Genomic DNA, 26,210 nt, shown 5'->3' on the forward strand with positions numbered 1-26,210 from the left:
AGGTGAATTTAAAGGTTCACCTTAGGGGTGAACCTAAGTTTTGTTCTAAAGAAAACGCACGTTAGATCGTCGTTAACCCTGGTCTCTTGACCGAGGTTTTTAACTTCGGTTAAGAGACGGTTCTTAGTTTTTTTTTAGATTTTAACTTAGAAAAGCTAAGAATCGTCTCTTAAATAATAGATATAAGAGCCGTCTCTTAGCCAAAAAATGTAAAAAAAATGTCAAATCATGAGTTAAAAACTTCGGCTAAGAGATCGGGGTTAATGATGCCCTAATTCACCGCATACAAGATCTCACTGACCGTTGGATATGGATCTGGCGGCTTTTGCCTCAATCAAGATGGTCCATCCGATCAGAAAAAATTGGAGACAGGCGCTTTTGTCGGTGTAAGAAGCTAAAGCCTTTGTTTTAAAAATATAAAAAAAAAATCTCTCTCTCTCCGACTTGGTTTTTTTTTTTTTTTTTTTGTCAGCTGATCATCTAAACTAGATCAAGTGGTGGCAGACGAGCCGATTCTCAGAGGAGCACCTCTGTCTATCTAGATCTGATCTATATGGGAGAAAATATAGCCTTTGTTCTTTGCTTCCTTTGCTAGTGTATCCGCCCGACCATTCCTACTCCGAGGAATATGAGACAAGCTCACATCCTCGAAGTCCTCACATAGTAGTGGAGGCCTATGAGACAAAAAATAAATCCACTTGTAATCTCTGGTACATCTCAATCTCCGTCGTGAATGTAGGCCATTCCATCGGATTATTAGTCATGTTCACTAGGTCCAAGCAGTCTGTCTCGAACCTTACCGAGATTATCCTCTTGTCTCTCATACATGAGGTTGCCCAAAGTAAACCTTCCATCTCAGCATGCAGAGTTGAGAGGCTCCTACTGCATGCCCGCAGTCCAAAGTACTCAGAGCCCATTTGATCCTTAAGACTCTACCCTAGGCCACTGACATTGCCATTACTGATCCATGACGCATCAATTTGACATGTAGAGATTTGGGATATCCAAGGAAGCACTGGAATGTCCTCTGTAGTAAGAAAATCGCTGTGATCTTCGTTTTCTTCTTCATTTTCATTAGTCTTCCTCCAACATTCTGCCTCAAGGGATACGTGTTGTAGGGTTTCTTTGCCCCTGTGGAAACTTTGCAGTAATGTTGCAAATATATTGAACTACTCTAGTATGTTATAATGGGAGTAGGAACTGTCTCTTTGATTGGGAAAGCATTAGTTTCTGTTGTTTAAGTGATTCATGTCATGCAGTTCTGTTGCTAAAGGTGAATTATAGAAGCGAGAGCAAGCGTTAATATTTTTAGTGGAAACTCTTGCCAAAAACAAAAAAAAAAAATGGTTGAAAGTGCCGCCTTCCCCGGAGGTTACTACAGGAACGCTTTCGAAGCGCCTCATGAATCACAGGACTCTGGAAGCTCCGCTCAGATTGATACCGAGGTCACCGCCTCTGAGAATTCAACCACTCCTGCACGAAAGCGTATTAATCTGAACCCTGACGATGAAGATCCCTACGGTGTCCGGAGACAAGCCATTCCCTTGTACAACATGTCACAATCCGAGAGTAAAGACCTGATCCATCGTCTCAAACGGGAGCTGGAGCAGACAAAGATAGTTCTCAAGAACGCTGAGTTGTTGAACGTTAGGTCTACATCTCGTGGATGGAACCGTGGCTCCTCGGGGAAGATTGAGTCTTCTTAATGAAGTGAGAGTGTATCCTCACAGTTTTTGTTTTATCCATGTAATGCTTTGCAGGGAACATATTAGAGACTCCGGCTCCATCTGAGAAGCAATATAGAGCTGCGCTGTTGAAGAACAAGTTTGCAGATATCATTCTAAAAGCACGCGAGAAAACACTTCCACAGGTCTCTTATACTCCCTCCTCAGTTTAGCCTAATCTTTATTTGACTCAAGTGCATTACTTGAAGAGTTTCCTTATGATCCTGTGAATTAATATGGCTTACGTTTGATCTTGAATGGGAGCAGAATAGTAACAAGGGAGACCCTGAAAAGCTTCGCAAGGAAAGAGAAGAACTCGAACTGCAGATGCAGAAAGGTTTGTTTTGTCTCTTACGGAGAACATGTTTTTAGTTTTATCTTCTTTCCAAGTTTTAACTGAAAAACCATCTATTTATGTTGCTGCCAGAGAGAGCACGGCTACAAGCTGAGGCAGAGGCTGCTGAAGACGCGCGTCGCCAAGCTGAAGCAGAGGCCGCTGCGGAAGCTGCTGCTGAGTCTAAGCGTAAGAGAGAGCTCGAGAGAGAAGCAGCTCGCCAAGCTTTATTAAAGGTAAAATTAGCAAAACATACGACTTTACATTACATCAGGATAAATGTTTTGAAATGTGCCACCAGATGGAGCAAACTGTGGAGATCAACGAGAACGGTTCCTAGAGGACCTAGAGATGCTGAGTTCGAGTGCACCAGAGCAATTACCTAGCTCAGTTGATGAAACCAGCCCCGAGAGAGGTTTGGACCCCCTTGGAAGTTTCAACTTCAGAGGAATCAACCCTCTTGAGCAACTCGGTTTGTACATGAAACAAGATGATGATGATGAAGAAGGACCTGAGGCTCCAATAGCCAGGGCAGGTTTAGTCTAAGGTTTATGATGTTTTCCAATGTTGTCATAAGTTTATATGAAAGGTCTTTTCAGAATGTGTTATTTTCAAATAGAAACGAATCAAAAGTACTCAAAAATCAAACATTGTGAGAATTCAAATCAAACATGTAATTTAAACTTTGTAAACAAACTTTAAAGCTTCAAAGGCTACTACATATTATATGTATCAGAGAATGTGATCCAAATTTAAATTGTATTGTGATTTACGAGTAGAACTTGTAGTCCTTAGCTTGGATAATGATCGTCCTTAGCCCTCCAATTGGCGATAGAACCATCAAGCAAACGCCAAATACAATGCATATCTGAAAACAAAAACAAAAACAAAAATTGCCAATAAAACACAACATAAGAACAATTCTTTCTTTAATAAAACGCAAGAAGATACTATGTTTAGTTGCTGGTACTTACCCAGTTGGTCCACCAAGACAAGCTGTATCTCCTTGGTTTGTATATGGCAAGCCACATTACGCAAGGAAGCTTGTTTTGCAAAAGAAAAAAAAACATTTATTTAATTAGTTTTTATTTCTTTAAACTCGAAAATAATCGTTTCAGCAAACGCAGACTTACGAAATATGTTGTCGGAGCAAACGCAAATCCACCAAAAAACGCCAACAGGCCGCCAAAAAACGGAAACGTCATACCAACAAACATTGTTGCGGCTGAAGAATCATAATCAAATCTCACTATATAAATAGAAACACAGAAGCTGTATAACAGACTTTAACACTTACCAACGTAGAAATTACGGACAACGAACCGAAGATACCAACTCGGTCTGAAATTCATCTTCTTAACCAATACAGTCTCCATCATATCAAAAACCGGCATTGCATATATCTGAAAAAAGAAGTTGATTTCGGTTTACATATATACTCCGGTTTAAAAAACGGTTAAGAAAAGAAAAAACAAACCAACCTGGTAGCTACCAATGACATGTATCACAACGAACATGTTTGCAGTTGCGATTAACCAAGCCGGTTTCTCGAGTGTTTCAAGAATGTTGTCCTCGACAGAGTTACCGAACATCCAGTAACCAACAAGTGCTACGGGGAAGTAACAAAGCGCAACGACAATGTAAGCAACCACGACACCTTTCCACATCGGTCCTTTCGAGGGCTTTTCAGGCGTTGATGGGATCGTGGCTTGGATCTCTAGGACAACGTTGTGTCCTGCGTAAGCAAACGCTACTTCTCCTAACGCGCTGAAGAAGTTGAATACCGTTCCTGCTGTGGATTTTGCTTTGTAACCGTATTCAACGTTTTCTTTAACGCCTTTAGCGGCCGAGGCTGACCATGCGATTGTGGAGTAGCTAGAGTGACCAAAATGTGAAAAAGTGGAATTGGATTGGTTAGTTAACTGAAGATATCGGTTTGGTAAAACCGGTACTAATTGAGACATCTAATCCAAAAATTTCAATAAAAGACCAACCGGACAAATTAGTATTCGAAGTAAGTATTTTAAAAAATGAATTACATATTTATGTTAACTAAACTCGAAGCTTTATTAACCGAATCTAAAATGACTTGAACTAAAAATGGATACTAAACAAAATTATAGAAAAAATATTTGAATCCAAAGTATTATAATTATATATGATGGAAAATATATAAAATTTGGAAAACTGGTACTAATTGTGACATCTAATCCAAAAAAATCAAATAAAAAACCTACATGATCAAATTAGTATTTGAAATAAATATTCGGAAACTAAATAAGTATTTTTTAAAAATTTCATTACATTTTATTTCTACATGATATATGTACACCCAGTGTTAAAAATGATAATATAACTCCCAAATTATTATTATCTAAACTAAAAATTACTATTTACCAATTTTAGAATGAGTTCGAATTCAAATGGATAAACATACTTATAAAATATATTTGAACTCAAAGTATTATATAATTGAACATGACCCAAACATTTATAAAACTCGAATTAAGCCTATGAAGCTGAACCGAAAACCGAATTAAGCCTATTAAGTGTATGAAGCTGTAGATATCGAACCAAATAAAACCGGGTTTACTTCGTGTATATAAAGACTAAATTGCGAAAACCGTATCACAAATGTCAAACCGGTATTATATACTGATCAGTAGGATAGAAAATATGATGAACTTTGGTTTCAGCATGTCTTTTTCTCCAGTCCAAACTAAACCAAGCAAAAAAAAAAAACCAAACGGGTACGTCCATCTCCTAATAACGTGTTGAAATCTAACATAAGTTATAGCCATATGGTTGAATCGCACCGGCTGTCAAGTTAATAACCAACTCAGAGTTCTATTCAAAAACTGGTTTAGTTACCTGAGAGACATCACGGCGGCAGCAAGAGAGACTCCAGAGATAGAGTTGAAGTTAGGAAGATGAGACAGGACAAAGTGTACGGATGCGAAGATCATGATGAAGTAAGTGAGTTTAATCGATTTACAATCCTTGCAGACGAGATCATGAAACTTCTTCAAAGACTTTCCTCCTGTGACCATATAAACGATGCAAACGCCGACTTCCACGATCAGCTGTTGCGGAACGACTATGTAGAGTCCAAGCTTCTCTCCAAACGCGTGTTGTCCAAGCTCGTGGTAACGGTCAAAACGTTTTCCTGGAACCATCTCGTGCATCTCCACCATTTGCCATAGTGTGTATAGTGTTATGATCCATGATAAAATTAGAATCACCACACCCGGTCCCCTGTTAACCGGAATTTTTGATTAGCTTAAGATCAGATAGCTCTGAGAACCAGTAATTGTAATAGTTTTCAACTTCCCTCGACTTAAAATCAATTATATATCACTAGAAAACAGAACGTGACATAAACTTTGTATATACTATAGTAAAGTTTTGAGGGATAAATAGATTGTTAACCTAACGTTTTAGAATGTATAAGACCATTTTTTGCAATCTCTAGGATAAATTTTCATGAGTAACTTTTTCTTAAAAGGAAAATATTAAATATTAATTTGTTTATTTTTGCAATCTCAAAGTTTGGTTCAAATAAAACTATAGCAAAACTCTAACCATACTCCTTTGGTCGGTACTGTTTGGTTTAAATATGCATCCATATTTAAAAAAAAAAATATATTGCCTTTTGAGTTGTTTTTTGTAAGCTTAGCTCTCGATCCAAGGTTAATTACGAAAAAAATTGTTTGGAATTTGAAACCGAAAAGAATCGAAAGTGATATATATATATTTATATACCAGCCAAGCTGAGCCATGGCATAAGGGAGGCTAAGAACACCGGCTCCAACCATAGCGGTGACATTGTGAAACGCAGAGTACCACCACTTTGCATTTCTTGATGATGTTATCGGAAGCCAAGCGTCGATTTCTTTCTCTCTTGCTCTTTTCTCTTCCACCTGTTATAAATTTGATCAAATCACCATTAATATTGAATTATATATTCATTTTTTTGGGTCTATATATGTATTCATGAGGCTTTGAAGTAGGTATTGCTTAAGGGGACAAAACAGTAACAAATCAACTTATAAGCGTCGTCCAAGTTCCAAAATTTTTGGCTAAGTCGTGAAGCGCAAGGTACAAAACAAATCCAAAACTTTCTGTTTAACTTGTTGTAAAAGTTAAATAGCAATAACAAAAAAGGTTAAAAACTTCATTCACAAATTATCATCTGAAATAAAATACTGAGTAATTTTTGTTTTATTATTTCAATTTTGATAGAACTACCTCATTCATAATAATAAAAACATAGATGGAAAAAGAGAGAAACTAACAAGTTTGTCGTATGAATCTTCAGCAGGAGCTTGAGTTTCCATGGTGATAGCAGAAAGAGTAAGAGGGGAGATAGATAGAGAAAGAGGAGACCTTAACAAGTTTCACAGAGCTAAGACAACCTTAATAACATACACACACACACACACACATATATATTTATAGCTGAATGTCACCGAATATGATGAGAGAGATAAGGATATCATAAATGAAATAATTCATATATTTTTTAAAAAATTATTCATAGTATACTCAATAAAACATAGGACAGTAAAATCGGATATCATCTCAGTCATACATGATATATTTCGTTTCTCACTGGAATTAATTATTTCAAACCTGTGAATATTTCAACATGCATGGATATGGTGGAACATAAAATTCTAGAAGAATATAGATCATAGTGGGTAATACATCTCAAAATTGAAATATCCAGACCTAGTATTTTTCAATAAGTTCATTATTTTTAAATTAATTTAGATTTTACAAAAAGAAAAAAGCTCTCGTAACTTTTGTTCACTTTGCTTGTATAACATATTAATTGCTTAGAATTTATTTACATGCAGCCACCTTTAAAAATAAATATTAGATAATTTATTAGAATGTGTTTGTTCACACCACGATTGCATATGAACTGTCTTAGTTGCCTGTCCACAGATATATACATAGATTAAAAAAACGAAACATCATAGACAAGTTTTAATGAGAATATAAATATCATAGATAGGGACGATAACGTGATTAGCTCTATTATATGACCATGTACAATTATATTGACTATATATACTTGTAAAACCTAACGCAGAAAAATGCGTTTTCTAAATATCCCACCATTAGAAGCGTTGACTAAAAGGAAACCGGTTCTAGCCAATCACTCCCTAATATACTTCGTTTCTTATCAACATTTTTTCGGAATCTTGGATTCATGTCAGCTATTTTGTTAATTAGATCCTCTATTATTAGAAAGATAAGTCGTATTTTGGCTTGTTGTGTGCATATCTCCAATCTTATGAGTTTATAAAGGACAAATAATTAAGTACGTAGATATTTGCAATCTTTATTTCACGACGTTTTTAGTTTTTTTTTTAACTTTATATATCATTTATACCATTTTGACAAATGTAAATTTTCCTTGTATTATAAAGCTAACAAGAATGTTATTCGGTTTGGCCGGTCGTATCCCCAAAGTCAGTAGTATCCATCAATATCATTGTTTTGGATATCAATATATTATTTGTAAATACAAATAACAAAATCATGTCCAAAAAGAGTTCTAAAGATTGTTATTCGATGAATGATCTAATAATAAAACTATTTTAAAAGCTTATATCGAAATCTCTTAACAAACATTTAATTAGTATTTTGAGCGGTGGTAAGTTTCATAGAAATGTACAAATGGCAGAAACGAATGAAGACTTTTCAGATTATGACATTTAAATAATCAGAAGTGCGAATGAATTGTATGATTCAAATTAACATTTTCCATGAAATTGGTTGATATTACATACAGTATTTATATATCGCCTGATCACTAAAATAATATAAATACTAATTATATTGCTCACTTGTGTCTAAATACTAAACTCTGCAACTACTTGAAATTAAGTAGGATTGATCCGATTAAAAGTAATCAGCCAGACATCTCACCAATCATTCACACAATGCATAGTAATAACTTTGTATATTGTTGCGTACTTCGTTTTTTTAATCCACACTTTGTTTAGTTTAAATGTGTTTTGGTCTTTGTTTTCTAAGAAAGTTTAAAGAAATAACTTTAGAATCCTGCGTCCATACGTTTGTGACGCGCATAATGTTTTCTGATTTTCTAAACTAACCAGTAAGTTTTTTCTGAGTTTCTTGTGTTATTATAGTATAAGAAATTACCCTAATAAAAAAAACCTAATCAATAAAAGATCAGCGAAAAGAGATTAGCCAGCACATAAGTACCAAACTCCAACCAAGTCAACTATTGGATGTGGTCCGTATAGTTGGCCTTTGAAATACCAAGTTCTTTATATTTTTCTCTTGCAAAAGACAAAAATATGTAATCAAATTTGGCCTTTTGCCTGCTTTGCCGTACTTATCTGGATGACATTGATGAGTACAAACAATTTGTCAAGTCAAAATGTTGAAAGAACTATAACAAACATTAATGGACTAGAATACTACCGTTAAAACAATAGCTTTTTTTAAGAAAGACGAATATTTATAATGCAACTAAACTGATATTTTGTGAAATAAAATGATGTGAAATGACTTATTTCATAAATGTTGTATAGAAATACAATACTGGCTGTTGATAGGAAACATTTTGGAGAATAATAAAATAAAAATAAATAAACGAAAATAAATGAAATATAGAAAATCATCTCTCATTCATTTTTTATCAGAATTGTATTATAATGTTTTTTAAAGATTTTGTTTTTGAAACTAATAGAACAATAATTCTGTTCCAGTCAAAAATAGTAAATCCATATGTGAATTTGTTATCCCACGACATTTTATAAAAATAATAATTTAGTCACTTTGAAAGGAGTTGAATAAATAGTTTGTCAAACTTCATAAAACATATAAAATCCAAAAAAAAAATTCACAACAAAATTTTGATAAAAAATGGGTAGAGTTCATTTTATTTTGTAATTATACTTCAATTCATTCGTCTTATCACATTTTTTTTTATTTCATCAGTTTCTATGTTCATATTCACAAGTTTATTGTTTCGTCTTTCTTTTTTTTGAACAACAAGTTTTTTGTATTGTCATTTTATAACTTAAAACATTTCCGCAACGTGTTTAGGTCACCGTGTGTCGTCTGGCATCTTCATTTTATATGCATGTAGATTTCCTCAGCATTTCCCAAGTGCTGGTTATAACTTAGATTCCTTCCATATACAATTGTTCACCAATATTTATATATAAAGAAGAGTTTTTTCTCTACTGGTGCTGTCACTTCAGCATCCAGCTAAGAAAATCATTTAACCAGGAGATGCCACGTGTTCCATGACTCTACGCAGCGTATCATTTAATCGTTGCTATGTTGGACTTTGCTGGCTTATTTGCGTACTTGGGGTCCGAAGATTGAACATTTTTCTGGCCCAATGGAGTACGGGTGAAGTGATGAAACGAGGTTCGTCTTCGTCTCTCCTCTTCGTGTGGCGGCGATGCGGTGACGATTGTGTTTCTTCTCACAACCTGAAACGGTCGGTTTAATGCCTCCATGATCCATCATCCACGATCTACATTCAATGAGGTTAGCTCTTGCAAAGCTGTGGAAATTCAAGTATAAAAAGGATTGCATCACTCCTCTCGAAATCATCCTATCGTATATAGATCGACGTTGATGAGCCAGTTTCCGCTGCTACCCATTCAGTGGCCTCAGCCTCAGAACGAAGAGATTTTTTTGCCATAGAAGAAGCTGAGTTCAAAGAAAAGGTATATAATCTCTTCTCTGTATTCTTTCATTGGAGTTTTCGCATATCACTTGAATGTAATTTGCCAAAATGAAATATTTAATCCCGTATGATGAAATCTGTGTGATAATCATGAATGATACATTCTGGGTTTTGATTCCCGATTTAACTTTTCCCCGCTACCAACAAGAGAGAAGAGAAAGTTTACACAGAAAGAAACTGAGGGTGATCGAAGAAGAAGATGACGATGGAAATAGCAACACCGGCTCCTGCACCGATCACATCCCCGGAGATAAACATCATCCTCTTGCCGGCAAAGACGGAGACTCACAAGAAGAACATGATTCAAGTCTCCAACACGAAGATTCCATACCGGATCTGATCTAGGTTTCTGAGCATCTACTTCTTATATTTCGTTTGTGGAAGCGTGAGATCGGCTTGGTTGATTTAGTTTTAATTCCTGAACGATCTCTAGCCTTTATATGTCCACCAAAGTGTTTGTTTGTATTCCAGACAGAGCAATTTGAAAAAGTTTCTGAATCAATTTTGTGTGATATGCATTGCGTTTGATGCAGAGGTACATTCAACAACACAATGAGGTCAAGCTCTCTGCACTCTGAATGGGTATATACCACATTTTCATCATAACTTAAAATCTTATCGAAAAAGCATGGACTGGTCTCTCTCTTCTTTGTGTATTTTACTTTTAACTGTTTTAATTTGCACACAGCAATAACGATGGTGGTAACAATCTCTGAGATCTTGAAGAACACTGGATTGACTACAAGAGAAGAGTAAGTTCTTTTTTTTCATGATGATAGAAAAGCTTTCAATCTAATTCAAGTCTGTTTTTTTCTTTCTATTGTTCAGAAGTGTTGACATCCACTGTGGGAATGAAGGATGAGGCCAAAGGAAAGATGGTTCAGAAAGCAAAGGCAAGTTTCACTACTTTAGCATCATCATCCCCTTTGTCTAACATTTTGACTTCTTATTTTTACATTATGTTTTACGCAGATTGAGATTGTGTTGGGGAAATCAGACAAGTTTGACTCTTTGGTGCCACCTGTGACCAATGGCAAGACTCCTTAGGAAGTAGCTAATGCAGAGACGGAGGCGGCTGCTGTTGAATCACAAGAAGCCGCATCCACCGACGCCTAGGGACTGATAAGAAACACCACATAAGAATGATCGTTCTATGTTTTTTTTAAATATGTTTTTTTTTGTTTTTTGTTTTGTTTCAGTTGTGACAAAAACATAATATTTTAGATATGTATGTAATAAGTAAAATGATGATTGAAAAAAAAAGTTATGGGTTTTGAAATTGATGTCGGTTTAGTCCATGTGTGATGGCGTATTGGGTGAATTTTGCTGATGATTTGAGAGATTATAAATGAGTAATCTTTGTGTTTCAGTTCAAATTTGATGAAGGTGATTTTGTTGGTAACTGACAAATCGAGATGGTTTAAGGCAGAACGTTTTACATGACTAAGCATTATTGTATCTGTTCAATGTTTGTTTTTGTGAATGCCAAAGTAAGTCTTGAGTAAACTCTTGAAACAGATCAGATAGTTTTTGTAACTCTTCGTTTTGGTGCACTGCAACGAGATCAGAAAGATGAGTCATAAGCTTACCCATGATTGGAAAACCAATAGTTGACAACCATCAAGAAGAAGACGATAATGAAGCAGATGACGCTGATGATGCAGACAATGCAGAGGAATCAGATGAAGAAGAATTCGAGCAAGAAACCAGTAATAATCCTCATAACAAACAAAAAAGTTTTTTTTAATGCTATTAGCTTTGATTTGGAGAATACACCTTTCTTCTAAAATCTTTATGTGCCGAAACGAGTGTGATTGTGACTTTGGAAGATTAGTTTTCCTTTTGCTATGAACAAGTTCAAATGTTTAATCATGGATTATTAGTTATGTTTGTTTCATGATGTTCATTTTTATATTAAACTTGACCGGTCTAGATAAGTAGCTTCGATACGTTTATAAAATCATAATGTAAATCAGTATCTGAATAATGCTCAGAACCCCAAAAAAAAAACCAACTAAACCAAATTATAGACTAACCAAATATAAATCAAAAATATAAAATAATTAAACATAAATAGGTCTTTTGCGGTTATGGATTCCCAAAATGAAATATCTAGATATGCTCATCTAACAAATCCATACTTAGGTTACACCATTTGATAATTTGCTAACTCAAGACTTGATGCAACCAACATCAAAGAACAACGGAAGTTTGGTTAAAATAATAGTATTTGTAATATTTAAAAAAAGCTGACAGAATTTTTTTTTTAAAAACTACTTACGAAAACAAACTTTATAATATTTTTATTATGTAATATGCTTTTACACCCACAAATGAAAAAAATATTTTTAAAATAATTATTCAAAGTTCTCAATTATTGTTTTACAAAATATTAATCATAGATTTTATTGGATAATATATATATATATATATATATATATATATATATATATATATCAAATCATGTCATCACTTCATTTTGTAATCTTAAAAGCTAACGATTTTCAAAATTTCTCTCCTTCTACCGACAAACAATAATTCCTATCACAGTATATTTTATATATATTCCTCAGTTGACTAAGGATAGTATTTTGAAAAACTCAACTCCCAATTTTTACTTTTTAATCCCATTTGCTATTGTGAAGAAACTATCAACTATTTTAATCTCATTTGTTGATTACCAGAAGTATTAACAAATATATATATATGGATTGATTGCTACACTTCATGGTTTAAAATCAAATTAGTCATTGAAATCACTATTCTATAAACTACTAAAATGCAAATGAACTAATAAAACAATAGACCAATAGACCAGTGTTGATGACACTCATCGACTTAATCGCACTGCCAACCAAATGAACATACAAAAACGGTTACACAAGTTTTATATTTTCACAAAAACATACATCACATTCCGCGCTACGCGCGGACCGGCCCTAGTCTCTTATAAACATTCGTTCTGTCACAGAATCCGTTGAAATCTATAGTGTTTATAATCTTGTAGGTGTTACTTGTTAGGCATTAAAAACATAATAAGACCAATTCCTCAAACTATATAAAATCTAACAAGTATATAACTGTTTGTTATGAAACATATTGAATTAAACATAAAAGGATTTAAGCAACAACATAGAACGTTTTTATATATATAGAACATCACAATCGAATACACTGGTTTCTTTGATCATTTCGTCCCAAATAATATTCCTGGAACAATACTGGGCCTCCTTTACTTATCTTAATGGGCTTTTAAAGTCTTCGGCCCGTCGAATACTGGCCCTGTTATTAAAACCCTCACCTCTCTCGAAAAGTCAAATCATAAACCCTAACAAACTCTTTCTCGGCCTAACGATGGGAAGCCAAGCAGCGGTTTCGTTCCTCACGAACATTGCCAAGGCGGCGTTTGGTCTCGGCACGGCGGCGACGGTACTGTCCTCGTCGCTCTACACGGTCGACGGCGGCGAGAGAGCGGTGCTGTTCGATCGTTTCAGGGGAGTGTTGGATCAGACTGTTGGAGAAGGGACTCACTTCCTGATCCCGATTCTCCAGAGGCCTCACGTCTTCGACATCCGCACTAAGCCTCACACATTCTCCTCCGTTTCTGGAACTAAGGATCTCCAGATGGTTAATCTCACCCTCCGCGTTCTCTCTCGCCCCGAGGTATATGCTCTTCCCTTGTCGATTGCCGTCGATTTATTTATCATTCGATTCGCGAGATTGTGTTTGATTTGGTGGATACAAGATCTAGGGGTTTGTGGTGAGTTTAGGGTTTTTGATGATTTAGGATTAGAATCATTCTGAAAATTTAAATGAGATTTTGAAGTGTGTAAATTGTTTATTTGGTTATTTGATTGTTAGGGTTTAGGGTTTATAATCATTTTCAAATTTAAAATGGGATTTTCGAAGAGTTTAACGTGTTTATTTGGTTTTTTTATTGTTAGGGTTTAGGGTTTAGATTCATTTTGAAATTTAAAATTGGATTTTTGAAGAGTTTAATGTGTTTATTTGATTGTTAGGGTTTAATGTTTATAATCATTTTGACATTTCAAATGAGATTTTTGAAGAGTTTAACGCGTTTGTGATGATCTTAGGTTTAGAATGATTTAGGTTTTATGATGATTTAGGGTTTATGATGATTTAGGGTTTAGAATCATTCTGAAAATTTAAATTAGATTTTGAAGAGTTTAAAGTTTTTATTTGGTTATTTGATTGTTAGGGTTTAGGGTTTATAATCATTTTCAAATTTAAAATGGGATTTTTGAAGTGTTTATTTGATTGTTAGGGTTTAATGTTTATAATCATTTTGATATTTCAAATGAGATTTTTGAAGAGTTAAACACGTTTATTTGGTTATTTGATTGTTGGGGTTTAGGGTTTAGAATAATTTTGAAATTTCAAATGGGATTTTTGAAGAGTAACGTGTTGATTTGGTTATTTGATTGTTAGGGTTTAGAGTCATTTTGACATTTCAAATGGGATTTTGAAGAGTTTAATGTGTTTATTTTGGTTATTTGATTGTTAGGGTTTATGGTTTAGAGTCATTTTTTAAAAAATTCAAATGGGATTTTTGAAGAGTTTAACGTGTTGATTTGTTTATTTGAATGTGGAGGTTTCGCGTCTCCCTACGATATTCCAAACATTGGGTCTGGAGTATGACGAGAAGGTTCTTCCCTCGATTGGAAACGAGGTCTTGAAGGCTGTCGTCGCTCAGTTCAACGCTGATCAGCTCCTCACGGAGCGTCCCCAAGTGTCAGCACTCGTGCGTGACTCTCTCATCAAGCGCGCCAGGGACTTCAACATCGAGCTAGACGATGTGGCTATTACCCATTTGTCGTACGGTATGGAGTTCTCGAGGGCAGTGGAGGCGAAGCAGGTGGCTCAGCAGGAAGCGGAGAGGTCTAAGTTCGTGGTGATGAAGGCTGATCAGGAGAGGAGAGCAGCGGTTATTAGAGCTGAAGGTGAGAGTGAAGCTGCTCAGTTGATATCTGATGCAACCGCTAAAGCTGGAATGGGATTGATTGAGCTCAGGAGGATTGAGGCTTCGAGGGAGGTTGCGGCTACACTGGCTAGGTCTCCAAACGTGGCTTACTTGCCCGGTGGACAGAGCATGCTCTTTAACCTGAACGCTGGTCGTTGAGCCAGCAAGCAATTGGTAAATGCACCTTTTAAATCTCTTTGCTCCTTTGAATACGGGAGAATAATGGATTATGGACTGTTTAGATTTTGGTTTCTGAGAAGTCTATCTCGAGCTAGTATCTGATTTGTTTTTGTTTTGCTTCGCTTTTGGATGTGAAAATCTAAGAAAAATTAGGAAAAGATCGTCAATTTTAGTTTCTGTATAATTGTAAAAGCTTGTGATATTATATTAAAGTAAACTTCATACTATGTACTGAGTTTTAGTTTATTCATTTAAGTTGAACTAAGCTCGGTTATTGTTTGGTTTGATATTGTGAAATCTCGATTTGGTTTGGTAGTTTTTATTTCATTCCAGGTTTAGTCTGGGTAACTTGTTTGGCTTTGTTGTATTTGCAGGGGGAATGGGAAGAGGAGAGCTTAAGCGAAGAAAGAGCAACGGAGTTGTGAATTTAGTTAAATGGTGCTGATCTTTTCTTTCTGATAAACAATGTGAAAAGAGAACTTTAGTTGCTACTGATGAGCCTTTTAGGTTATTTCCTTTTGAATCTGAATATTTTTTTTTTAGAACATTGTTCCCTCTCTCCCTCCTATGGATTTGTCTAAAGCTTTCTTCTTACTGCAATTGCTTCTGCAGTAATATATACTCAACAGATTGTTTACAAAAAGGCTTCAAAGCTCTTTATTGTTTCTCTCTCTCTCTCTGTGCTTCCAATGAGAGGAGAATCCATGTCTTCAACTTGTGAGGGGGAGATTACAGGTTCTAAGATCTTCATGTCCTTTGTTCTCAAGGAACTATGCTTCTTCAAATTGGTGGATATTATGAAATGCAGGCGACTGTTTGGTCGAATAGTTTAAAACTCGCTTTCTCTAAATGGACCCATTCTGATGTATGTAAGCACACCGGAGGTTTTTGAAAGGTCTTCAGAACAACTTGCGCTGGTAAAAAGTAAAACTAAAGTTGAAATCAGGAACCTGATAGTAGGCCAGTAGCACCAGTCCTGGAGTGATGAAAAAGAAAACTTGTTGGCTTCGCCCGGGTTCGAACCGGAGACCTTCAGTGTGTTAGACTGACGTGATAACCAACTACACCACGAAACCATTTTGTAAATTAAAAGCTGGTACTTGATTATGTTACTATTGATTATGTTACTATTATTTGTTACATACTTGCATTGTATATAAGTAAAATCAAAGAATTATGAATTCAGTTTTACATTTAAACTTTAAATCTAATCTTTTAAGACTTGGTAACAGGTATATTCATTACAACTTAGTTCCACATTCATCATCACCATCATTCAGGCTTTAGCCAATGGTATTAATACATACTATTATTACCAGTGGGGCAAAGATGTGAAGCTAGGAAAAGAAACAAAACATGTAAATGGTGTCTATATCTCTCCTCCTGTACATTCCACATATGGATCCTGGCCCTTTCACTCTCAAACAAAGCTCTCGTCTTTGCTTCTCTCTACCTGTGCCTGCTCCTTTTAAGGGAGTTGCAGAATCAAGTTCGGCTCAGATCTCTTACGGTGCGCAACAAGAATACAAACAAAAGCCCTTCTGAGTCTCTTAATATGTTAGACTTTGGTTGATAATTTCTTTAATCTTTTTCACTTCAAAGCAACTCTTGTAACTGGTTAGACCTCTTCTTATAGCAGATCACGCAGCTGAATGCAAAACAGAACGGCTTGTGTTCACAATCATTTAAGCAACTCCCACAGTCGTGGCAACGTTCAATGCAGACTACGCAAGCTCTGCACGACTGTTTAGGACAAGGATGGTCCTTCAGCGGACATGTCTCTGACGCACAATCAAATACCAGACTTGGTTTCTCACACCAGGGGCATATCTCTAGGTCAGTACCTCGATCGTCATCTAAAGAGAAGTCTGATCTACATGATGTATACAATCTCCGCCTCCTCGATTTTGAACCCGCTTCACCATCTGCTCCGAGTAATAAGTTCAGCTCATTAAATTGCTCCCTTGTGAAATATAATGCACCACCAGTGACAAGGCTTTTGACTCCAAGTTGGTTTGAGGATCTCAAGTCCCTTAAAGTGGATAACAATCCTACTGTGCTTAGCCTATGACAACCTGACACACTCAGCTGCAAATAACATGTTAAAAACAGATGCTTGATACATGGTCTTTAGGAAAAAAAAAAAAAAAAAGCTAACCTTTGAGAGACGCGGATTGCTTGCTAGCACTTGCATCAAACCATCATCTGTGATACCAACACAACCTCCCAGATTCAAACACCGGAGACGACCTTGAGCGCGGCGCGTTAGCTTCAGAAGGGAATCATCAGTTACTCTGTACTTGAGAAGGGAGTCGTCACTGAGGTCGACTGTTGTCCAGAGACAAGACTCTTTTCTAACCGAATCACGCAACGACCTGCAAACTGACTCAACCGCAAAAGCGTCTCTCATCTCTAGATACGGAAGGACTAGATCAAACGCGGAGTGAGGCTCCTCACCACCACCACCACCAAGAACCGATACTTTATGATCCTTCAAGGTCATACAAAAGGGATCGTTAGGCAATGTGGCTGCTTCTTCACCCAAGGAGTTCAAAGTGGATCTAATATTCATAGAGAAGGGATCCTCAGGCAAGCTAGCAGCAAGCGCGTTGATCTCTTCGCCGAAGCTCAACAGATCACTGAACAAACCGTTGCTGCTATCACCACCATCCCAAGCCCAGCTTACAATCGTCTGGTACCCTGAAAACGACACCGTTTTGAAGAGATCGTCTTCCCGTAATCGATCCACGTCACCAAGAGCTCCGCAGCTGATCTCCATCTCCTATCCTTTCGCGAAAACCAAGTGAACTATAGTAGTAAAATACTCTAAAGCTGATCGAAAACAGAAGATTAAGGAAAGAGGATTGAGCTGTTAAAATAGCAGAGAAGAGCAATCGATTTGATAAAAGAATCTAAAATAGATCCAACAATTACGAAAAAAAAAAAGGAACGGCTAAAGAATGAAGGATGCGTGATCATTAATCTGACGAATGGGATCGCAGAATCAGCGGGAAGAGAGAGAAAGCATTGAGCGGAAGATGATGATGAAGAAGAAGAAGATCGAATCAGAGAGAGAGAGAAAGTGTTTTCGTTTTTTTTTGCGGCAAAAAAAAAAATAAAAATAGAGGGAGGGACTAGACTAGGGATTGTGGTTGTTGCGAATTTGGCGCGTGTCTAACTGTATCTTCTTATTAAATTTAATAAAATAAATAGTTAAATAAATAAATAACATTATCTTTTTGTCACTCTACTAAATGAATGATCTATATTTAGTGAGTTACCAATTTCTGTATAAAATTAAACTCTTCTTTGTTAGTAAAAATTAAATTTGTTTTCATTATATTTCAAATTAGTATGATTACAAAACTAGTAAATGGATTCAAGAGAATTGATCAAATATGTTTATGCTGTCTTATGATAAATGCTTGGGACCTTAACTGGAAAAAAATATATATAGATCACATATAATCAAATGATTTTGGGACAAAACTAATATTACATCGAATCTTTGAAAATATTATAGATTTCGGGGAATATTTTCTAGTATTTTTTAAAAAAAAATCTAACAAAAAATAATAATAACAATTTTATTCATTTGGCATCATTAGCCAAAAAAATAATACAAATATAAACATTGGTGATAGAAACAGTCAAAATCCTAGTGTAAGGTAGTGAATATATATGTCGGTGATGCTAAATTGCTAATACACAAAACTTGATGATGAATGAAGATATAAATATTGAGGCTCTACTGAAAAGAAAAAAAAAAGCTCTCTTAATTTAATAGTGTGTTCTTACAAAGCCTTTTTAGCAATATGGGTAAAAAAACACAAGACAAGCAATATCCTAGTGAAGAACACTAGTATACATATAATTCACTTACAAGCTCATTGAAGAGATTTTTTTATTCAGAAAAGAAAACAAGAAAACAAAAACAGAGGAGCTCTTATTTCATGTGCAGTGCACTCATTATCATCTCCTTGTTTACAGCGTAGGAGGGATCCATATGTAGCCATGGGTCTGCAAATAACCAGCTTTCTCTAGCAGCTGATCTGCTTCCGTTGGCCCTCGGCTTCCTGGTTTGTATGGGATCGATTTCACTTCTCCGTTACCTATCCTGTGAAGTAGTGGAGTGAAGATTTCCCAAGCTGCCTGTTTTTGTGATTCGTCACAAACATATATATACGTTATAAGATCCTCCCAGATGGGGGAAAAATATCAAGAAGGAGGAATGTTAGCTACCTTCAGCTCATCTCTGCGAACAAAGTGTTGCTGGTCACCTTTGATTCTGCAGAGAGATTCATAATATGGTCAATAAAGATTTGGATATACAGAAGTATTGTGTTACTATATGATTTAGATTCACACGTGTCGAGAATGAGGCGCTCGTAAGCCTCTGGAATCGGGACATCTTGGTAACGTTGCTTGTAAGATAGGTCTAGTTCACTCTGCACGGTTTGCATCTCTAGACCCGGTTGCTTCACCTGCGCAGCAAACCCCAAAAAGAAAAATCAGATCAGTTGAATAGTTTTCTTTCCAAGTCACACCAAGATACGTTCATAGATAAGTTGCATCACATACTTAGCCTATGAACTAAACTGAATCTCTTTGGTTCTTTATGGACTTACAGTTAGCTTCATGTACATGGCCTCCGAAGGTTGCAAGCGTATGACAAACTCGTTCCTCCCTTGCTTTTGACCTGTTAGCATTAGCATGAGAGTTTATAACAACAAACGTTTTGGCATTCAATACAATTGATATTTGAAACACACATTTGAATATGTCGCCAGGAACATCCTTAAACTGAATCCGAATATCTGCCTTCTTTGAACTCATTGCCTTTCCGGCTTTCAGTATAAACGGAACACCTGAAAAGAATTAAATCAATCCACAAGTCACTAACCACTACCAATAGAAAGAGATTCTAACATTAGAGAGGTAACACCTGCATACCTTCCCATCTTTCATTGTCTATGCGAAGAATTGTTGTGGCAAAGGTTGGAGTGTTTGAGTCGTTTGGAACAGTTGGATCATCTCTATAACCTTCGTACTGTCCAAGAACCACCTCTTCATCTTTTATAGGCATCACTGATTGAAGAACCTGAGGTTTCATTTTGAATTAAATGGCTGAAAAGCTCATTAGAATGACTAAAAATGTGATGGAGAAAATTGTGAATCACCTTCACTTTCTCATCACGGATGTGCTCAGGTTTAAGAGAGACTGGTTTCTCCATTGCAACAAGGCAAAGAACCTGCCGTTACACTAAAACATAGTTATTATATAAAAGCATTAGTAGTTACAGAGAAACTCCAAAGCACCAGAAACTTGCCTGGAGCAAGTGGTTTTGAATAATATCACGGATGATTCTGACAAAATGGAAAATAACACAACTCATTAGACTCATGTACATCACATTTAAAGGAAACTCTGAGAAAAAAGATTACCCGTATTCATCAAAGTATCCCCCACGGCCTTCAGTTCCAAAATCTTCCCTGAAAACAATCTGAAAAAGAAAGTACGTTTCTGTGAACTAAACTCTATACAAAGATTTTGAGATCTTTGTGATAAATGATCAAGCTCTAACCTGGACGTTAGCTATGTTGTCACGGTTCCATAGCGGCAGAAATAACCGGTTGGCAAACCTAAGGACCAGCTGCAAATGGTGCATGGTTAAGACAATCATTGTCTGTATGTCTACTTACAAATAGGTGTTTAATGTTTACCATGTTTTGGACTAGTTCCTTTCCCAGGTAATGATCAATACGGTAAATCTGAGGCTCATCAAACAGTGCTCCAATCTGGGAACTAAGCTGCTCTGCAGATTCCAAGTCCTTTCCAAATGGCTTCTCAACGACGACACGTGTCCATCCACCAAGATCAGCTGGAGGATTGAACATGCTATTGAGAGTTAAATTTAGTATCAAATGATGTAGGTCAGTGTAGTAGCAAACTCACATGTGTTAGTGCACCATGCCTTGATCATCTTGCATACAGGAGGGTATACAGAGGGAGGGAGAGCAAGATAAAACAATCTCCTCGAAGATCCTTCAGAGGTCTTTTTCGAGATTTCGTGCTCGGAGATTGCCTTTTCTAGCCTTTTGAACCCGTCCTCAGAATCATAAGGACCACTCACATACTTAATCTACAAAATTTTGAGCCAGTAGGTGTGTGTTTCAGTGAAGACTACAATGATGTAATAAAAAAATGTAAGGACTAACCAGCTGGAGAAACTTGGACAAAGCTTCCGCTTTCTCAGAAGCATTCTTCTCATCAACAAGATATCTACATAATATAATATAAGCTTTCATTGACTCAGAGATCAATCAAAGGAGACAACTCAAAAAGAAGATGCAAAAGTGGAGATCTAACCCATGGATCTTGTCTCTCAGCTCCTGATCAGAAATCTTACTCCTTGCATATCCAAAGATATGAACTTCATCTGGATTAAGGAACCCCTGGGTTAATGTAACCAAAGAAACAATCAAACACAAGTTGGGTGATGAAACAAATGAACAGTGTGTTGGCATATGAAACAAGTAGTTTAAAACCTGGTGGTAGAGATTGAAAAGAGCAGGAAAAGTCTTCTTCTTGGCGAGATCACCAGAAGCACCAAGAACTACGATGGAGAGGCTACCAGTTTCGGAGACTGGACCGTACTCTTTTAAAAACGATTCGTTCCTCAAAGTGGACCTCTTCTCAACGTGCCACTGCCCAGAATCCATCTTTCTCGGAAGCAAGAACGTGTCACACTCTCACACGTGCAACAGCTACCACGAAACACAAAAACACGCAAAACCTGCAAAAAGTGAACGAAAGATATCAAATCACGACCTGATGAATCATGGCACCAAACACTTATGAAATACAAACGATGATAAGTGATTGCACAGATCGTATTTCGTAGAGAGTCGCACGGAATCTAACAGATCACAGAACAAAGCTTTGGCTCAAACTCAACTTACAAACGGAGGAAAAGAAAAAGATCAGAAAGACAAAGAAAACGACAAGAGATCTCGACCGGAGGCAAAATAGTGCACAAGTTTGGGAGAAATGTTTGTCTGGTGGTGGAGACAGTATTGATCAGCTATGTAGATTAATTAAAAAATGCTGTTAATTATTAATTAAGAAAGGAATCGTTGTCAACATGAGATAATAATTACCTAAAAACCACCAAGGGTAGATTAATTAAATGGAAAGGTAATGAGAATCGAGAGTGGTAGTGGACGTAGTTGTTGAGCTTGAGCATCCCATGATCCAACATGTTTGAATAAAAGTCAAACATGAACATGCTGAGATGTGCACCATACATATGACGTAGGAATAGGATAACGCATTTATTTACTTTCTAGTTTCCATTTGAGTACGAGAAAGGAGAGAATCCAAGGAGAAATGGTATATCGACAATTAAGATCCAAACGAGGCGAAAGTTTTTAAAAGCCCATACCTAGACAATAATATTTGCTACTGCGATACTACTATTACGCTGGAACTGTCACATTTCAACTTCGACATGCTTCTCCTCCTCTGTGTCAACGATGTTCAATCACATTTTAAACCGCTTAGGCTTTGTGGTCTTCTTCTTCTCCGTGGGTTTTGGTCAAACGGTACAGTCGTGACTGGCTCTGAAGATGGCTCAACTGGTTCCGCTTCTTTGATTATGGCCTCTACATCTTTCATCTCTTCATTAAGATAAGGACTTGAAATGGCAGCATCATCTGCGAAAGACCAATAGGGTTTTATAAAGATAAGTTCAGAGCTCGAGTTCTCTTCTCAACAAACACTTTTCAAGTAGTACATAAGCCTCATTTTTTTTCGGATTCAAGATAATAGACTTGTATAGAATCTATCTTACACACCCGAACTTAACCAGTCTTGTAAGATTATTGTTCACTATGTATTCACCGGGCGAATTCTATGCTTACGTTTGCAAGCTTTTCCGAAAATTCCACAAGGACAGTTCTTGATTTCTCACAGAAATCTCACTTACTCCCAATACATATAAGTTCCCCAGAGAAAGAAGAAAGCCTTTAGTACCATGTGAAGGTATTGACGGTAAACTAGCCTTTTGGTAGATCGTCTGCCAAGTAGAGAATAGCTCCAGGAATGAACCCAGCAGAGTAGAAGTCTTGTGAGAAATCCTTGATCTGCTTCTTGGGAGGAGTTGTACGTGTCTACAAAAGTAAGTACTATCTCATAAGGTTTCTTCTATGTTCAGGATTGTAAATTTGAAACCAGAGTAATGGAAACATACACAAGAAGAAAGGAACTTGTGGGTGTGGGCAAGTGCTCTTTTGAGCAGATCTGCCAAAGATTGGAGCTTTTCAGAGGGATGAAATGTTGCCTCCAATGTGTGATTATCAGGAAAACGAACCCGGATCACAGCCTAGATAGTATCAAATGGGATAAAACTACTTCACAAGCATGGAAACAAGATTAAAACAAGAACCTTAGTGAGCTTAGCTCGACGAGCAGCTTCTTCTGCTTCCCGGAGTTTTCTTGTCTTCAAGGATTTATCTTTTTTTCTCAGAGAAGATCGTTACCTTCTTTCTTAGTTGCCACAAGACGGTGATAGTCTGCGGGTGTGAGCTACTAGTAGAACTCATCAGATTCCTCTTCTGTTAAAAGCCCCTATCTTTATTCATAGTTAGTGTATTGTATAGCTGAGAACAAATATATTGTTCATAGTCAGTCTTCTAGACAACATAGATACAAGTGCATTACATGTTTATTAAGACTATGGAGATAAAACACAAAAGACTAGATGATGTGAAAGTTTTCTGGAGTTTTATTACTGAGAGAGAAAGAGATCAGCAAGATACAACCACAAAGCTCATCTACGTGGGAGGTCTTGCAAAAGAGTTTTCTTTACAGGTGCTAATTTTTGGCAACAACAATACAAGAATCAAATAGAAAAGCCGAAAGTTTTGTGAAAGATTATTAACTTCAAACTTTAAAAAGGGTGATGATGGGTTTCCCAACGAGTACCACAAAAAAAAATGCATAAAAGAAGCTGTTCAACGCTGAAGTTGCTTGATGTGTGCGATCTGTTTGCCAGGGTTCAAACCCTTTGGACAGGCACGGGCACAGTTCAAGATTGTATGGCAACGGTAAAGCTTGAACTCGTCGTCAATAGCCTCAAGTCTTTCCTTTGTGTACTCATCCCGACTGTCGCTTATCCACCTGCATAACGTGAACAAGTATCTCTGTTACATACACATCTAAATATCAAAACTTTGTCTACTTAACTCCGTTAAAATCAACTTCCAACACGCAACAAAGACATAGATTCAAAAAACAAACAACAAAGTAGACTTGGAATGAACCACATAAGTGGAACCAATGCAGCTAACAACAAGATACACGAATCTTCAACCCGTTCATGCAAACTCTGAAAGCAGATTCTACCATTATTGTTACAAACACAATGAAAAATCAAAACTTTTAACTGTTAACTCGGTTAAAATCAACTTCCCACACCAATGACCACAATAGAGACTTGGAATGAACCACATAAGTGGAACCAATGCAGCTAACAACAAGATACACGAATCTTCAACCCGTTCATGCAAACTCTGAAAGCAGATTCTACCATTATTGTTACAAACACAATGAAAAATCAAAACTTTTAACTGTTAACTCGGTTAAAATCAACTTCCCACACCAATGACCACAATAGAGACTTGAATGAACCACATAAGTGGAACCAATGCAGCTAACAACAAGATACATGAATCTTCAACCCATTCATGCAAACTCTGAAAGCAGATTCTACCATTATTGTTACAAACACAATGAAAAATCAAAACTTTTAACTGTTAACTCGGTTAAAAATCAACTCCCCACACCAATAACCACAATAGAGACTTGGAATGAACCACATTCCAATTCTTTAACTCACCTGTTTGCGTGTAGCAAAGCGGCAGGGCCAAGGTAAGACTCAGGGTTCCACCAGTAACTAGGACACGACGTGCTACAACACGCACAGAGAATACACTCATACATCCCATCAAGCTTAGCCCTATCCTTCTTACTCTGCAGAATCTCCTTCCCAGGCTCAGACGCCGGACTCTTCCTCTTCAGCCACGGCTCGATACTCTTGTACTGATTATAAAAATTCGTCATGTCCACCACCAGATCCTTGATCACGAACATATGCGGCAAGGGAGTGATCGTCGTCTCTTTAGCAGCTCCGCCGCCGCCTTCGATCTTCGTCAGACACGCGAGCCCGTTGCACCCGTCGATGTTCATCGCGCACGAGCCGCAGATCCCTTCGCGGCAGGAGCGGCGGAAGGTGAGCGACGGATCCATCTCGTTTTTGATCTTGATCAGAGCGTCTAGAACCATCGGGCCACAGTCCTTGAGATCGATCTGGTAGTCTTGGAGCTCAGGCTTGCCGGGGCTATCGGGGTTCCACCGGTAGATCTGGAACGTCTTCAGGTTCGATCCTCTCCCGCCGCCGCCGGACGAAGGTTTTGATTCCGTTGCGGATGATGTACATCGCGACGGGATCAACCTCGCCGTTGAGGTTAATTTCGCCGGTTTGGTTCTAACTAATCTTCCGATTAAACCGGACGCCATTTTCTGCGAGAAGGAGCGATTGAAAATGGCTGACAATTAATTTAATTATTTATATTTTTCCACACGAGATTGTGTATATTTGTTGATGTGCGGCTTAGCTTCATCTACGTAGAAGAGCCGTAGATCTTTTGGAGAAGTAGCGCTTGGAGACATTGTGACCGTTCGTTATGGATACCGACTTTGGTCACTCGTGGCGAGCAGAGCACTGGATATTTTCAAAGGCGCGTGGTAGTCTCGAGAAAAGTGTCGAATTATCTGACACGTGGATTTGTTGTCTTCACGAGAAGAACTGCGTCCCGTTTGGAAAGAGAAGAGGAACACTTTGTGCCGTTTTATATGGAAAGTCATTTTCAGTTTAAGATTAGGAAATATAGGGGTAAAATGCAATTAGTTCAGAAGATTGTTAGACAGATTTGACAAATGCAAAGGATTAGCTCTCTTTATAAATGAATAGTTGGGCCCCAAAAAGGTGAACATACCCATGCAAAATTTTATCATGGGTCCCAAAAGCCCATTGAAGGTTTAGTTGGGCAAGACCACTTGCCTCCTAATTGACCAAAGGTTTACTACTGCATATCCAAAACTAGAAATGGTATAGAAAAAAAACACTCGAAACAAGGACTTGACTTCACCGAAATCGTCAGCTCTTAGATGTAGAAATCACCATA

General features: G+C 37.0%; 5 protein-coding genes, 1 long non-coding RNA gene, 1 other non-coding gene and 1 pseudogene across 7 annotated transcripts; 3 read left to right on the forward strand and 5 right to left on the reverse strand.

The window, feature by feature from the left end:
• The first annotated feature begins 1,731 nt into the window (after positions 1-1,731).
• Positions 1,732-2,567, forward strand: LOC125593266. Its single transcript, XR_007329192.1, has 4 exons — positions 1,732-1,870; positions 1,992-2,061; positions 2,152-2,294; positions 2,360-2,567. It is a non-coding gene; the product is annotated as an uncharacterized LOC125593266 (long non-coding RNA).
• Positions 2,568-2,717: 150 nt separating this feature from the next.
• Positions 2,718-6,523, reverse strand: LOC106413247 (lysine histidine transporter 1). Its single transcript, XM_048769621.1, has 8 exons — positions 6,354-6,523; positions 5,821-5,978; positions 4,930-5,313; positions 3,540-3,933; positions 3,356-3,461; positions 3,192-3,283; positions 3,033-3,101; positions 2,718-2,926 (listed from the first exon to the last, which is right to left on the reverse strand). Exons 1-8 carry the CDS (start codon positions 6,393-6,395, stop codon positions 2,828-2,830), a joined length of 1,344 nt encoding a protein of 447 aa, XP_048625578.1. The 5' UTR covers positions 6,396-6,523; the 3' UTR covers positions 2,718-2,827.
• A 2,893-nt stretch (positions 6,524-9,416) lies between these two features.
• On the forward strand, positions 9,417-11,798 carry LOC106414710 (annotated as a pseudogene).
• Positions 11,799-13,111: 1,313 nt separating this feature from the next.
• LOC106397294 (prohibitin-4, mitochondrial) lies at positions 13,112-15,510 on the forward strand. The gene is made up of 3 exons (XM_048769622.1): positions 13,112-13,465; positions 14,415-14,957; positions 15,338-15,510. Exons 1-2 carry the CDS (start codon positions 13,157-13,159, stop codon positions 14,940-14,942), a joined length of 837 nt encoding a protein of 278 aa, XP_048625579.1. The 5' UTR covers positions 13,112-13,156; the 3' UTR covers positions 14,943-14,957; positions 15,338-15,510.
• Positions 15,511-15,965: 455 nt separating this feature from the next.
• TRNAV-AAC lies at positions 15,966-16,039 on the reverse strand. The gene has a single exon. It is a non-coding gene; the product is annotated as a tRNA-Val (tRNA).
• A 117-nt stretch (positions 16,040-16,156) lies between these two features.
• On the reverse strand, positions 16,157-18,109 carry LOC106412405 (F-box protein At3g27290). Its single transcript, XM_013853326.3, has 2 exons — positions 17,122-18,109; positions 16,157-17,051 (listed from the first exon to the last, which is right to left on the reverse strand). The coding sequence occupies exons 1-2, from the start codon at positions 17,740-17,742 to the stop codon at positions 16,560-16,562; spliced, it is 1,113 nt and encodes a 370-aa protein (XP_013708780.1). The 5' UTR covers positions 17,743-18,109; the 3' UTR covers positions 16,157-16,559.
• Positions 18,110-18,715: 606 nt separating this feature from the next.
• On the reverse strand, positions 18,716-22,081 carry LOC106412022 (glucose-6-phosphate 1-dehydrogenase 5, cytoplasmic-like). Its single transcript, XM_013852911.3, has 16 exons — positions 21,927-22,081; positions 21,513-21,760; positions 21,334-21,419; positions 21,183-21,246; positions 20,920-21,106; positions 20,688-20,845; positions 20,549-20,617; positions 20,409-20,467; positions 20,294-20,330; positions 20,144-20,215; positions 19,917-20,064; positions 19,736-19,831; positions 19,592-19,662; positions 19,332-19,447; positions 19,206-19,251; positions 18,716-19,115 (listed from the first exon to the last, which is right to left on the reverse strand). The coding sequence occupies exons 2-16, from the start codon at positions 21,684-21,686 to the stop codon at positions 18,948-18,950; spliced, it is 1,551 nt and encodes a 516-aa protein (XP_013708365.1). The 5' UTR covers positions 21,687-21,760; positions 21,927-22,081; the 3' UTR covers positions 18,716-18,947.
• Positions 22,082-23,726: 1,645 nt separating this feature from the next.
• On the reverse strand, positions 23,727-25,590 carry LOC106399446 (succinate dehydrogenase [ubiquinone] iron-sulfur subunit 1, mitochondrial-like). The gene is made up of 2 exons (XM_013839929.3): positions 24,863-25,590; positions 23,727-24,144 (listed from the first exon to the last, which is right to left on the reverse strand). The coding sequence occupies exons 1-2, from the start codon at positions 25,540-25,542 to the stop codon at positions 23,979-23,981; spliced, it is 846 nt and encodes a 281-aa protein (XP_013695383.2). The 5' UTR covers positions 25,543-25,590; the 3' UTR covers positions 23,727-23,978.
• Positions 25,591-26,210: the final 620 nt, after the last annotated feature.

The sequence above is a fragment of the Brassica napus genome, chromosome C9 (genome assembly GCF_020379485.1).
Source record: "Brassica napus cultivar Da-Ae chromosome C9, Da-Ae, whole genome shotgun sequence".
Lineage (NCBI taxonomy): Eukaryota > Viridiplantae > Streptophyta > Magnoliopsida > Brassicales > Brassicaceae > Brassica > Brassica napus.

Coding starts and splice junctions, on each gene's coding strand:
- LOC106413247 (XM_048769621.1), bottom strand. CDS start 6,395: ATGGAAACTCAAGCTCCTGCTGAAGATTCATACGACAAACTT. Junction 5,314..5,820: donor GCCATGGCTCAGCTTGGCTG/GTATATAAATAT, acceptor TCCGGTTAACAG/GGGACCGGGTGTGGTGATTC. Junction 2,927..3,032: donor TGTCTTGGTGGACCAACTGG/GTAAGTACCAGC, acceptor TTTTGTTTTCAG/ATATGCATTGTATTTGGCGT.
- LOC106397294 (XM_048769622.1), top strand. CDS start 13,157: ATGGGAAGCCAAGCAGCGGTTTCGTTCCTCACGAACATTGCCAAGGCG. Junction 13,466..14,414: donor GCGTTCTCTCTCGCCCCGAG/GTATATGCTCTT, acceptor TTGAATGTGGAG/GTTTCGCGTCTCCCTACGAT.
- LOC106412405 (XM_013853326.3), bottom strand. CDS start 17,742: ATGGAGATCAGCTGCGGAGCTCTTGGTGACGTGGATCGATTACGGGAA. Junction 17,052..17,121: donor GCAATCCGCGTCTCTCAAAG/GTTAGCTTTTTT, acceptor TGTTATTTGCAG/CTGAGTGTGTCAGGTTGTCA.
- LOC106412022 (XM_013852911.3), bottom strand. CDS start 21,686: ATGGATTCTGGGCAGTGGCACGTTGAGAAGAGGTCCACTTTGAGGAAC. Junction 20,468..20,548: donor ACAACATAGCTAACGTCCAG/GTTAGAGCTTGA, acceptor TTTCTTTTTCAG/ATTGTTTTCAGGGAAGATTT. Junction 20,331..20,408: donor GGATACTTTGATGAATACGG/GTAATCTTTTTT, acceptor CCATTTTGTCAG/AATCATCCGTGATATTATTC.
- LOC106399446 (XM_013839929.3), bottom strand. CDS start 25,542: ATGGCGTCCGGTTTAATCGGAAGATTAGTTAGAACCAAACCGGCGAAA. Junction 24,145..24,862: donor GCTTTGCTACACGCAAACAG/GTGAGTTAAAGA, acceptor CACGTTATGCAG/GTGGATAAGCGACAGTCGGG.